Source organism: Ictalurus punctatus, chromosome 2 (assembly GCF_001660625.3).
Source record: "Ictalurus punctatus breed USDA103 chromosome 2, Coco_2.0, whole genome shotgun sequence".
Classification (NCBI taxonomy): Eukaryota; Metazoa; Chordata; class Actinopteri; order Siluriformes; family Ictaluridae; genus Ictalurus; species Ictalurus punctatus.
Window position 1 is genome coordinate 16,283,374 of NC_030417.2, and position 13,654 is coordinate 16,297,027.

Genomic DNA, 13,654 nt, shown 5'->3' on the forward strand with positions numbered 1-13,654 from the left:
CAACCATGGAGGTGTGAGGCAAACGTGCTAACCACATCAATTTATGTATATAAACAAGGTGTTACTCATCTGTATACAGTGCATCCGGAAAATATTCACAATGCTTCACTTTTCCCACATTTTGTAATGTTACAGCCTTATTCCAAAATGGATTCAATTCATTATTTTCCTCAAAATTCTACAAACAATACCTCATAATGACAACGTGAAACTTCTAGAAGAACAACCATCTCTACAGCACTCCATCAATCAGGCCTGTATGGTAGAGTGGCCAGTGGGAAGCCACTCCTCAGTAAAAGGCACATGACAGCCCACCTGGAGTTTGCCAAAGGGCACCTGAAGGACTCTCAGACCAAAGATTGAACAAAGATTGAACTCTTTGGCCTGAATGGCAAGCGTCATGTCTGGAGGAAACCAGGCAACAGTTATCACCTGGCCAATACCATCTCTACAGTGAAGCATGGTGGTGGAAGCATCATGCTGTGGGGATGTTTTTCAGCGGCAGGATCTGGGAGACTAGTCAGGATTGAGGGAAAGATGAATTCAGCAATGTACGGAGACATCCTTGATGAAAACCTGCTCCAGAGCGCTCTGGACCTCAGACTGGGGTGAAGGTTTATCTTCCAACAGGTTAATGACCCTAAGCACACAGCCAAGATAACAAAGGAGTGGCTACTGGACAACTCTGTGAATGTCCTTGAGTGGCCCAGCCAGAGCCCAGACTTGAACTTGATTGAACATCTCTGGAGAGATCTGAAAATGGCTGTGCACCAACGCTCCCCATCCAACCTGATGGAGCTTGAGAGGTCCTGCAAAGAAGAATGAGAGAAACTGCCCAAAAATAGTTGTGCCAAGCTTGTAGCATCATTCTCAAAAAGACTTCAGGCTGTAATTGGTGCCAAAGGTGCTTCAACAAAGTGTTGAGCAAAGGCTATGAATACTTATGTAAATGTGTTTTTTTTTGTTTTTTATTTTTAATAAATTTGCAAAGATTTCAAACAAACTTCTTTCATGTTGTCATTATGGGGTATTATTTGTAGAATTTTGAGGAAAATAATGAATTTAATCCATTTTGGAATAAGGCTGTAACATAACAAAATATGGAAAAAGTGAAGCGCTGTGAATACTTTCCAGATGCACTGTATAATGCCGATTCACACAATGTCCATTTTCCAAGCCTTTCTTATTATCTAAATTCTGAAATGTTGGTCTGTGTTTGCCTACCTATATCTTTGGTTTGATTGATTATTTTAACTACTCTTTGGATCTGTCCATGGCTTTTTATTTTTAGGTACTTTCTGTTAGACCTGTGGACTGTCTTGGCTTCTGATTTTGAATTTTGTAATATTGTGTTTGTTATTAAACCTCCTGCACATAGATCCTCACACATCTCCACAGTCCTGTAGGACATGCAGGGGGTGGCCCTGAGAATACTTTTTTGGTGGGAAAGAAGAAGAATGTATGTATGTCTGTATGTATGTATGTATGTATGTATGTGTGTATGTGTATTTCTCAGCATAGTGTAGTGCAGCAGACTGCAGAATTGGCTTCAGCTAATATGAAATATTTTCAGACAACTAGGGATGTAACGATACACTCAGTTCATGATATTGGGTGGCTGTGGCTCAGGTGGTAGAGTGGGTTGTCTGCTAATCATAGGGTTGGTGGTTTGATTCCCGGCACACATGACTCCACAAGTTGAAGTGTCCTTGGGCAAGATGCTCCCAGTGGAAAGTTAGCTCCACATATATAATATAGTTTGTATATTATGTGATCCATAGAAAATCACTAATTGGATGTGACAGGTATAGGTCAAAGGTCATCATCATTATAATTAAATATAATGACAGGTCAAAGGGTCATCATAATCACTTATAATTACGTTAAATCTGGTTTCGGTGTATTCCAGATGTATTCCAGACACACGCACACACAAGTTGTTTCCTTTCCCATAGATAGTGATACGCTCATGAGTTAGGCCTAGGTCAAAAAAGGTCAATGATAATTATTGCTGCATGTTTACAGCTATAGCTTTCACACGCGTATAACCCCCATCCCTCCCTGCTTAGGTTGTTAGTTGTTTTCCTGAGTTAGGCCTAGGTCAAAAAAGGTCAGTGATAATTATTGATGCATGTTCATTCCTATAGCTTTTCCTATAGCTCCGAAGAAGTTCTGCAGACACACACACACAAACAGACACAGACACAGACACACACCACACACACACACACACACACACACACACACACACAAACGCTCACACATACATAATGATGATGAAAAATAAGTAAATGATTAATAATGAATTTCCATACACATCCAACCAAAAATATGACACACACAACACACACACACACACACACATACACTCTCACATACACACACATTCAACCAAAAATATCACACACACACACACACACACATACATAACCTGTCCAATCAGAACAAAAGAAAATAAAACTGATCCATCTGGTAGGTGACGTTATAAGCACCATAAGTTTATAGAAGAAGTAGGCCTCACCCACCCTCTAGGTTTAAAAATACTCTGTACTTCAAAGATCGTGTGTGGGCTTACAACATGTCTGCTGCTTGTCCTGATGCACCAAAAAAAACTCACTCTTTTTTGGGAAGATTACAAAAAAATTTATAGCATGAAAAGATTCAATATTGGGTAATGTCAAATGGATGTACAGACAGATTTTTTTTCAATGCAGAAAAAGGAACCGTTGTGCTTTTCAAGTTCTCGGTCCCGGGTCACATCCACTGGAGCTGCGCTACTGAGAGTGTAACTTTTAACAAGTGTGACTGGAAAAAGTTCAGAAAATGGTGCAAGGATTTTGACTACATTATTAGAATGGACTTCTTTTCCCCGGATGCGTACAGGCGTAAATGGAGCAGTACATCTCTACAATGCAAATACCGCATCAGAGCAACAAATGTCTGCAAGAACCAGGGTTCGCTGCACTGTGTCTCGGCATTAACCGGTGACGACACACCTGATCACAAAGAGATCATAATTATTGCTGCATGTTCTTTACCATATAGCTTTCCCATGAATACCAACCCAACCCACTAGCCGCGCCCCCCCCAACCCCCCAACACCCCCCCACACATACACATCAGGTTGTTGGTTGTTTTCCCTGAGTCAGGCCTAGGTCAAAAAGGTCTATGATAATTATTGAAACAGACACACACACACACACACACACACACACACACACACACACACACACACACACACACACACACACACACACACACACATATATACAAACCTGTCTATAAAAGTGAACACTTCGTTAGTTGGAAAAATCAGCAAACAGTCGAATAGTTCGTAGGGATCGAAAGAATTTCCAGACTCTATCCTTCAAAACTTCCAAACACCATGGATTTCTCAGCAGGTAAGAAGATGTATTTTAAACAATTGAAATAGTTAATTATAAATTGAAATACAATGTTTATGTAATTATCCATTTGATATTGATATTGATATAAATTTAAAACTATTCTTTCTGAATACAACAATCATAATCCTTATCTGGTCATTATGTAAACAGGTACGATACTATATCTAAATTTAATGTTCAATACACTTATATTACAAAGCAAGACCGAACTAAGCTCGTTTGATTCTAGTGTATAGGATAACGTATCAAACGAATGCAAGTCTACTAGGTAATAAAATTTTGTCTCTTAGATCTGTGTAGCGAGCTAGAAAGGGAACTGTTAAGGTACTAAAAGTATGTTTAATTTTCTTTATTGTTTGTAGATAACAGTGTCGTCATAATTTCTGATGATGAAATTTCCAAGACATCTGATCAAAGCCTTTTGAACATAAAATCATGAATGTTTCATGCTGTAAAGTCTTTCATACATAATTATAACTTTTTGTTTGTGTCATATTCAGAAGATGAGGGCGTTGTGACTATCAGTGCTGATGGCGGAGATATTTCAGGTGAGATGACGTATATTTTACCTTCTATTTACCCAGCTAAAAATAAAAACAAAAACAAAAAGTCTTTCACTTGTTCTGTGACTTATAGATATGAGTGATGTCAAAAATTTTGATGCAGTAGAAGATCGAGAGGAAATCAACTCGGAAGCCGACATTCAACCCGATCTCGAATTGCAGGAGATCTGTACAGCGTGGCGTGAATTCTTCCAAGCAAAGACTGCTTTATTGGAAAACTTTGGGCAGCTTGATATTACATTTGAATTTGGTTGAGGTACGGATTTTGTCCCTTTACTGTACAACACACTTGAAAATTTGAATTGTTGTCTCACAGTGAACATAAATTTGATCAGAAAATTGTATGATAGATATGGCGCAGAAACGACCGAAATGCAGTTCGGATACAGTGACAAAAAAAAATGAGAACCGAAAATAATCCATCACCGCATGATTTCTGTTGTGCTGGAAACCAGAGTTTTCAAATGGTCTGTTACATCGTGATCCGTACACAACCCTGAACCCATATTGAACTGAAGCGATCAACCAGCTGAATGAAAGTTTAATTCCGTCACACCAGGTTGTTAGTGAGAAACCTAATCAGAGTCTAAATTACAACGTAACAAACACACCAGTAACGCCATACGATATATTTTCTGAATTAAATCAATGTTTGTTAGAGTTACATAATAACCTAAATGAACACAGTCATTCAGTACAATTAAACCCTGATCTAATCGATGCAGTCAATCAGTTGAATGAAAATTTAAGATCGTCAGAACAGAGCAATACTCAAAATGAAAACCCCAGCCGAAATTCCAGTCAAACTACTGTATCAAGCACGCCGGTGGCGTCGCATGACATATTTTTCGATTAAATCAATGTCTTTTAGACTTACAAAATAACCTACAGAACAAAGACAATCTATGCAGATAAATCCATGTTTAATAGAAGCGGTGAATCAACTCAATGAAAAAATGTCATTATCTCCCGAACAGAATATCATCTCAACACCGGAAAACGCTCAGGAGCCTAGACCGTCATCTTCACATGATATGATATACGAACTTAATCAAAGTCTTATGAGGATAAATGACTTTGGAGAACAGATTCTGGTTAACTTAATCGAAAACCCTGTCAATATAACACAAAATTCGGAAAACGATAATGAGTACAACCATCCTTTGGAAAACATGCATTCACCCGATATCCAAAATTCACAAACGGAAAACATGCATTCGCCCGATATCCAAAATTCTCAAACGGAAAACATGCATTCGCCCGATATCCAAAATTCTCAAACGAAAAACATGCATTCGCCCGATATCCAAAATTCTCAAATGGAAAACATGCAATCGCCCGATATCCGTGTTGAGCAAGATGGGGGTGGGTTAGATCCTAATATTAGGATAATTAATCGTGAAAGGTTCAACAACACTGAGATTAGGCGAAGAGTGAATTTTTCTTCAATTGCTAATTTTGACAGCTTTGCAGATTTTTATAATTATGTTTTAGAGATTTTAAACAGTGTGATTGAAATTGCTAATAGTTTAATTTCCGCTGAGGATGCCGTCGCCATTGAAATCAGAGGTGATACGGTCAATGTTTCATCAAGCGTTCAATTAGACATCGGTGTCATCGATTTACATTCTTTTCTGACCATGCTCGAAAATGTAATTCAGTGTAAACGCAAAATTTTTATGGATGATACCCTTGAAATAGTTGTCCAGATCGTCCGTCCACCTCGGGGCGGTGGAATTAGAAGGAAAATAGGCCATATATTCAATTCAGAAACCATGCAGAAGAAAATGAAGCATCTATACGTTTTTCACAACAGAGACAATATGTGTTTTGCCTTGTGTGTCACCCAACTTTTGAATCGTGAAAAAAAACGATTTTGAAACCAAACAAATCGCTAGACAATTACAACACGATGTGGGATTATCCGCAAACACCGCAGTCAGCTTCGCTGACGTATCGAGATTTGAGAGTCATTTGAATTGTAAAATCGTAATCTTACATTGTTCTGTCAGGAAAGCTGGTTACTCTTTCTTTCAAACTAGCAAGACTCCCCACGAAAAAAAGATTTACTTGTTTTTGCATGACAACCACTATTATGGAGTAAAAATTATCACCAGACTTTTAGGTACGAGTCATGTATGTCATTTCTGTCACTCAGGGTTTGACGTTTTTGGAAACATAAATGCGAATATAGCTGCAAAGTTTGTCACGACCCCAAATGTTACAAACACCCAAAGAATGTAACTAAATGCCCAGAGTGTCAGAGATTGTGCAGATCCCAATACTGTTTCAAGAGACATAAAGCGAAGATTCAGTCGAGCAAAGGAGAATATTCTATGTGTGAAACGGGCTCTACTGCAGTAAAGTAAAGTAAGTGATAAGGGATAAACCTTCTAATCGTGAGAAACATGAGTGCACACATCCGAAATGCATGCTCCATGGTCAAAAACTCGACGAGGATATCGAGCATAGATGTTTTATACAGCGGGCTAGATAAGAACGTGAAAATACGGATTATGTATTTTACGATTTCGAGACTATGCAGGAAACAGGAACTCATGTAGCTAATTTCATATGCTGTATTGATTTTAAGGGAGAGGAGTGGGTGGCTGAAGGGGATGATTGCGTCAGTGCCTTCTTTAAAAAGTTTTGGTGTAATACATACCACGGTTACACGTTTATCGCGCATAACTCTAGAGGGTTCGATTCATACCTTTTGTTAAACTATTTAGTGAAAGAAAGAATCACACCTGAAATTATAGCGCAAGGTGGAAAAATTTTGTGCTTCATCGATACTGCGTTTCGCCAGTCCTACATTGATAGTCTATCGTTCATACCCATGAAGTTGAGCAGCATCCCGAAAGCCATGGGTTTTTTGGAAAGCAAGAAAGGTTATTTTCCCCATTTCTGGAACACCGTAGAACATCAGGATTACGTAGGGCCGTATCCTGACCCTAAGTTTTACGGTGTAGATGGCATGATGCCTAAGGATAGAGAAGATTTCTTTAAGTGGTACAGAATGGTTTCTGATCTTTGATTTCAAGAAAGAGATGGCAGAAAACTGTGTGAACGACGTAGAGACTTTGAGAAAGGGGTCTATAGCTTTCAGAGAAGAAATTCTGGAAAGTACAAAGGTCAATCCTTTTAAATGCATAACGATCACTTCTGTGTGCATGAAAATCTTTAGAACCAAGTTCCTGCGTAAAGACACTTTAGCTATTCCTCCGCTTGATAATTACATCACCACTCAGAAATCTTACTCATCACCTTCCATACAATGGCTTGAATACGTTTCTAAAACGCAAAACCTACCCATTCGCCACGCTTTGAACGAAGGTGAAGTCAGGTTTGGTAACTATTACGTAGATGGTTTCTGTGAGGATGGGAAAAAATGTAAGGTTTTTGAGTTTCTTGGATGTTTTTATCACGGTTGTGAAAAGTGTTTTCCCTCAATGACCCTCCATCCTCTTACCAAATCCAATGCTACCTTCGGAGATATCCGTCAAAAATCTATGGAGAGAATTAAGAATTTGCAAGACACTCTCAATTTGCATGTCACTCTGATGTGGGAACACGAGTGGAATGAAATAAAAAAAAAAAAAAACGACAACCGCGTGCTAAACTTTCTAAAAGACTTTGACTTTCCTGATCATTTAAACCCGCGAGATGCTCTTTTTGGTGGTCGAACAAACGCATTACATTTGCATTATGTAGCTCAACCCGGTGAGAGAATCGATTATTTCGATTTTACCTCTCTTTACCCATTTTTGAATAAGACAAAGACATATCCGATCGATCACCCTATCATCATTTATCGTGACTTTCAACCTCTGAAATATTACTTTGGTATTGTCAGAGCAAAAGTATTACCGCCTAGGAGTCTGTGGGCACCTGTTCTACCGTTTTGTGTAAAAAGCAAACTCCTCTTTCCTCTTTGTAGAACGTGCGCCGAACATCAGCTAAAACAATGCAATCATATGGATCAGGAGAGAGCTCTTACCGGAACATGGGCATCTATCGAAATTGAGAAAGCTATCGAAAAAGGTTACAAAATTCTAAAAGTGTTTGAAGTGTGGCACTTTCCTAAAAGGTCTGATGAGCTTTTTACGAGATATATTAAAATGTTCCTCAAGACCAAACAGGAAAGTTCAGGTTATCCGTCCTGGGTTGTTGATGAATCCTCTAAACGTGAGTACATTCGCAAATATAAGGAGAACAAAGGGATCACGTTGGATCCGAAATTTATCACCGTTAATCCTGCCAAAAGATCCGTGGCTAAACTCGCACTAAACTCGTTGTGGGGTAAGACGTGTCAAAGACCTGACAGATCAAACACGACCTTAATTCGTGATCCTACCGAATTTTTACAGTTCATGTTCTCCGATATTTATAATGTGAGTCAGTTCTCTTTTTTGAATGAGAAGGTGGCGATGGTGCAGTGGCGTTACACAGACGAGAGACTGATTAAACCGCTGAACGCTAATGTATTCATCGGAATTTTCACTACCGCATACGCTAGACTTGAGCTGTACAATTTGATGGATCGATTGGATCAGCGTTGTTTGTACACAGACAAGGACAGCATCATTTTTAAAAGTAAGGAAGGTGACTGGATGCCACCCTTAAGCGATTACTTGGGTGGTCTTACCAGCGAACTAGATGATGGCGATCAAATCGTAGAATTCGTAAGTGCAGGTCCTAAAACCTACAGTTACAAAACCGTAAAAGGAAAATCAACCATGAAAGCTAAAGGCATTACTTTAAATTGTATCAATTTTGAAATTGTCAATTTGAAATCACTGACAGAACTGGTTTACGAGCGATTGAAAAATCCGGATCAAACCGGTCAACTCATAACCACGCATAACCAAATCGTGAGAGATAAAAAGGGGTTTCATTTGAGAAACAAAACACAGTTGAAAAGGTTCAGGGTTGTGTACGTTAAGTGTGTTCTATTACCCGATTTTACAACTCTCCCTTACGGCTATTAAGACTATTCGTGTATATCTGTGTATATAGTTTCTGTTGATGTGTTTTGTAATGGAAAATATGAATGTGACAGCTTTTGATGTTAGGATGCATCTTCCCTTTTCATGTATAGTATGTGGACCGAGTAATAGTGGAAAATCTTATTTTATCAAAATGTTGTTGGAAAACTGTAAAGACGTAATGTCGGTAGTACCAGAAAACATTGTCTGGTGTTATACGTGTTGGCAACCTCTGTATGATGAATTGATGACCAGAATAAATATAAAATTTCTTCAAGGAATCCCTGATTCTTTGTGTGATGACAAACTATTTCTGCCCAATAAATAAAAAAAACTTGTTGGTAATCGATGACTTGATGGAATCCGCCAGTAAAAACAATGAAGTAGAAAAGGCTTTTACAAAATACACCCACCAGAGAAATCTGAGCGTCATCTCCTTGTTCAAAACTTGATTTTTCAAGGCAAGACTAGCAGAACAATCAACCTGAACACCAACTACATGGTTCTTTTTAAAAACCCTAGAGACAAATTACAGATCAGCATACTGGCTCGTCAAATGTATCCAGGTAACAGCAAGTATTTTTTAGAATGCTTTCTCGACGCCGTCTCTAGAACTTATAGGTATTTATTTGTTGACCTGAAAGCACAAACACCAGAAAAACTTCATCTCCAGTCAGGGGTGTTTCCGGGGAGAATCCGGTTGTGTATGTTCCTAAGAAGAAGAAAAAAAAACTTTAAAGTATCGACAACAAATGTCTGATCGATTGAAAAAAACCCTCCCTCATCCGTAAAGTTTTGCTCGTATCCTTTTTCAAACTGTCTTTTTAAACGGGAAATTCTAACGATATCACCGACTTTAAACTTGAAATTTAGTTTCTTTAATTTAGGTGAGAACAGTCCGTAGAGGGCTTTAAATACTCTGAAGGAATTGAATTCGTTGACCTCGGCAGGTTTCATTTTGATGCTGGAATGGTAATTGTGATTGTACGCTTGAATCAGATCCTGGACTACGTCGATGTATTTTCTCATGTTACAAGCAGTAAAATATATCCACATCCTGGTCTTTAGCGTTCTGTTGAACCTTTCACACACCGATGCTTTTTGCCCCATACCCGTAGCAAAGTGAACAATGTCATGTTTTTTCATTAATGTTTGGAAATTTTTGTTAAAAAACTCCTTCACTTGATCAGTTTGAAGTTTTTTGGGGACTCTACCTTCCTTTAGAATGGAATCAAATGCTTTAGTTATCCCGTGTCCGGTCTTGTTTCGTAACACAAGTACCCAGGCATATTTGGATAAAATATCTATGCACATGATCATAAATTTCGAGTTGTCATTGCTCTCTGACAGGTTGCTCATATCGACTAAATCAGCTTGCTGATACTGGTTTATGTAGACTGTACGCATCCTGCTCTGCTAACCAGTTTTTTATTTCCGTATCATTAGCTCTTTTACCTATTTTCTCAACAATAGCTCTTTCCAAACTCTCAACGCCACCGTACGAACCAGGTTCTGATGGCGTATAATATATATTCTTCATCAATCGCGCAGTCATTTTCGAGTGTCAAGAGCAGAATGATCAAACGCAAGTGTAGATTAAACATTTTATCTCAAAATACATGAGCATGGTATTACATATTCAATCAAAGTAACGTTTTCCATTCTAAACAATTTATATCAAACATTGGTTTAGAGACATGATTAGTTTTACAGTCAAATGTTTGAGCAATACATGTAAGATAAAACTTGATACAAACAACGTGTTAAAGACACACTCTACTTACAAATGTCTTCAGCATTTTGTTTTGTTTGGCTTCAGGCTTTTCTTGCAGTCAGAATAGACGTGGCGTGTTTTGAAGTTTCCCACGAATGCGGTGAGTCAGCGGGTTCCAGAGATGAGTGAAAGGTCCAGTAGTCCACAACGTCTTCATACACCTGCTCGTTGAAAATGTCTTTGGTTTTCTCCTTGACCTCGTTCAGAACAGTTTTGATGTGAGGCTCGTCTTGCCATTCACACATGATGGCTTCAGCGATACCTTGAATTTTTTCCAGGGATGGAGTGTGTTTGATACCGCACAATTTCAGACCTCTTGCCAAAGTGTATTTGAACCACGGTTTAAACAGTGCAGCGAAACCTGGTTCTTGCAGAAATTTGTTGCTCTGATGCGGTATTTGCATTGCAGAGATGTACTGCTCCATTTACGCCTGTACGCATCCGGGGAAAAGAAGTCCATTCTAATAATGTACTCAAAATCCTTGCACCATTTTCTGAACTTTTTCCAGTCACACTCGTTAAAAATTACGCTCTCAGTAGCGCAGCTCCAGTGGATGTGACCTGGGACCTGTACATCCGTTTGACATTACCCAATATTGAATCTTTTCATGCTGTAAATTTTTTTGTAATCTTCCCAAAAAAGAGTGAGTGTTTTTCGGTGCATCAGGACAAGCAGCAGACATGGTGTAAGCTCACATCCGATCTTCGAAATACAGAGTATTTTTAAACCTAGAGGGTGGGTGAGGCCTTCTTCTTCTATAAACTTATGGTGCTTATAACGTCACCTACCGGATGGATCAATTTTATTTTATTTTGTTCTGATTGGACAGGTTATGTATGTGTGCGTGTGTGTGTGTGTGTGTGTGTGTGTGTGTGTGTGTGCGTCATATTTTTGGTAGGATGTGTACAGAAATTCATTATTAAACGTTTACTTATTTTCATCAGCCTTATGTATGTGTGTGTGTGTGTGTGTGTGTGTGTGTGTGTGTGTGTGTGTCTGCTTCGGAGCTATAGGAAAAGCTATAGGAATGAACATGCATCAATAATTATCATTGACCTTTTTTGACCTAGGCCTAACTCATGAGCGTATCACAATCTATGGGAATGGAAACAACTTGTGTGTGCGTGTGTCTGGAATACATCTGGAATACATCGGAACCGGATTTAACGTAATTATAAGTGATTATAATGACCCTTTGACCTGTCATATTTAATTATAATGATGATGACCTTTGACCTATACCTGTCACATCCAATTAGTGATTTTCTATGGCTTACATAATATACAAACTATATTATATATCTCCTTGCATGGCAGCTCTGCTACCATTGGTGTGTGTGTGTGTGTGTGATTCGGTGAATGAGACACAGTGTAAAGCGCTTTGGAACCACTAAGGTTAAAAAAAAGTGCTATATAAGTGCAGACCATTTACCATTCAATGTTCAGAATATTTTGAACAAAAATGTCAATGATCTAAAATTATGACTGAAAAGACTCCTTTATTTCTGAATAATAAACATTGCAAATCGTGTCTGTTTTCATCTGTACAAAACTAAATACATCAAACATTGCTCAAAACAGAGGTTTAATGTTATAAACAAAATGTAGTCACCATATCTGAAAATGAAATGTATTGAACAAACAAAGTCTCTGAGTTTGGGAAATGATCAACTAAAACATATAAAACAGAGTTCTGTAGCTGCACCTGATTCACCCTTTTAACTGGAAACAGAGCTCCTAAGTCAGCTAAAGTGCCCCAGTTCTGCAGCCTCTTTCTTGACCACTGTAGATCGCATTTGATAATATATTAAATGACAACAAAGCAATGTAATGTGGATGCCACAATGTGTAATTTTTACCTGTTAAGGTTAGTTGCCTGTTTTGCATGGTAATGTTAACAAAGTTAATAAAGTTAAATCTAAACAACTTGGCAAGCTGCATTTATTAGAAAAAATGAGAGACCTGAGAGGGAACTACTGTTCATAGCTGCTACAACATAAGTGATGACAGGAACTAACGTAATGTCTTGTGGTCATTACATTAAATGTCACTATGAATGGAAGCAAAGCATGACGTTTGTTACATAAAAAAAAAATGAAATCATTGGCAACTGATATTATTGGACAATAATGTACTTTGGGAGTTAACAGTAACTCCGCTGTATCACATCAACCCATTGTCGATTATTTTCCTATAACAGCATGCTCCATTATGTTTTATTCCATATATAATAATAATAATAATAATAATAATAATAATAATAATAATAATAATAATAATAATAATAATAAATATCTACTTCCCGGGCAAATTATTGAGCCTTGCCCAGTTGTAAGAAATTGACTGCAAAATATGCAGTGCTCACTTGTTTTATACGTGTATTAAATAAAACTATAAGACCCTGACCAGGATAAATAAATAAAAGACAAATATAAGGTAAAATATAACAGTACAATTCAACAACTTATAGATTAAGTCTATTTGAATATTGTTTACCCAAGTAATAGAGAAGAATGTGTCAGTTGTCCTAAACAGCCAGTGGGCTTTTTTTTTTTTGTATCATGTATTATTTAGCATGTAAAACATTACCCACAGTGTCACCCTGTCGGCACTGTTTCCCAGATCTCAAGCTCTGTCTGTCTGTCTGTCTGTCTGTCTCTCTCTCTCTCTCTGTCTCTGTCTGTGTGTGTGTGTGTGTGTGTGTGTGTGTGTGTGTGTGTGTGTGTGTGTGTATAAAGATCTCCAGCTTGTGAAAAGCTTCAGGGAGAACTGCACAGTGTTCTTTCCCTTCAGCTGGTTTGTGGGTTTCTGGATGTTTTTACCTCTCTTCTCTGGACTTAGCAAGAAAAAAAATGCAGGACACCTTTTGGATCTTGTTGATGTTCACAGGAGCTGCTTCAGGTGGGTTTCCTCCAGAAACA

General features: G+C 38.2%; 1 protein-coding gene across 1 annotated transcript in view; it reads left to right on the forward strand.

Moving 5' to 3' along the window:
• Nucleotides 1-13,457: 13,457 nt before the first annotated feature.
• Nucleotides 13,458-13,654, forward strand: part of LOC108277513 (uncharacterized) — a 262,355-nt gene continuing 262,158 nt past the window's right edge. Inside the window, exon 1 of the mRNA XM_053677649.1 lies at nt 13,458-13,634. Coding sequence (XP_053533624.1) covers nt 13,586-13,634 — 49 coding nt within the window. The 5' untranslated portion in view covers nt 13,458-13,585. The remainder of the gene's footprint in view (nt 13,635-13,654) is intronic.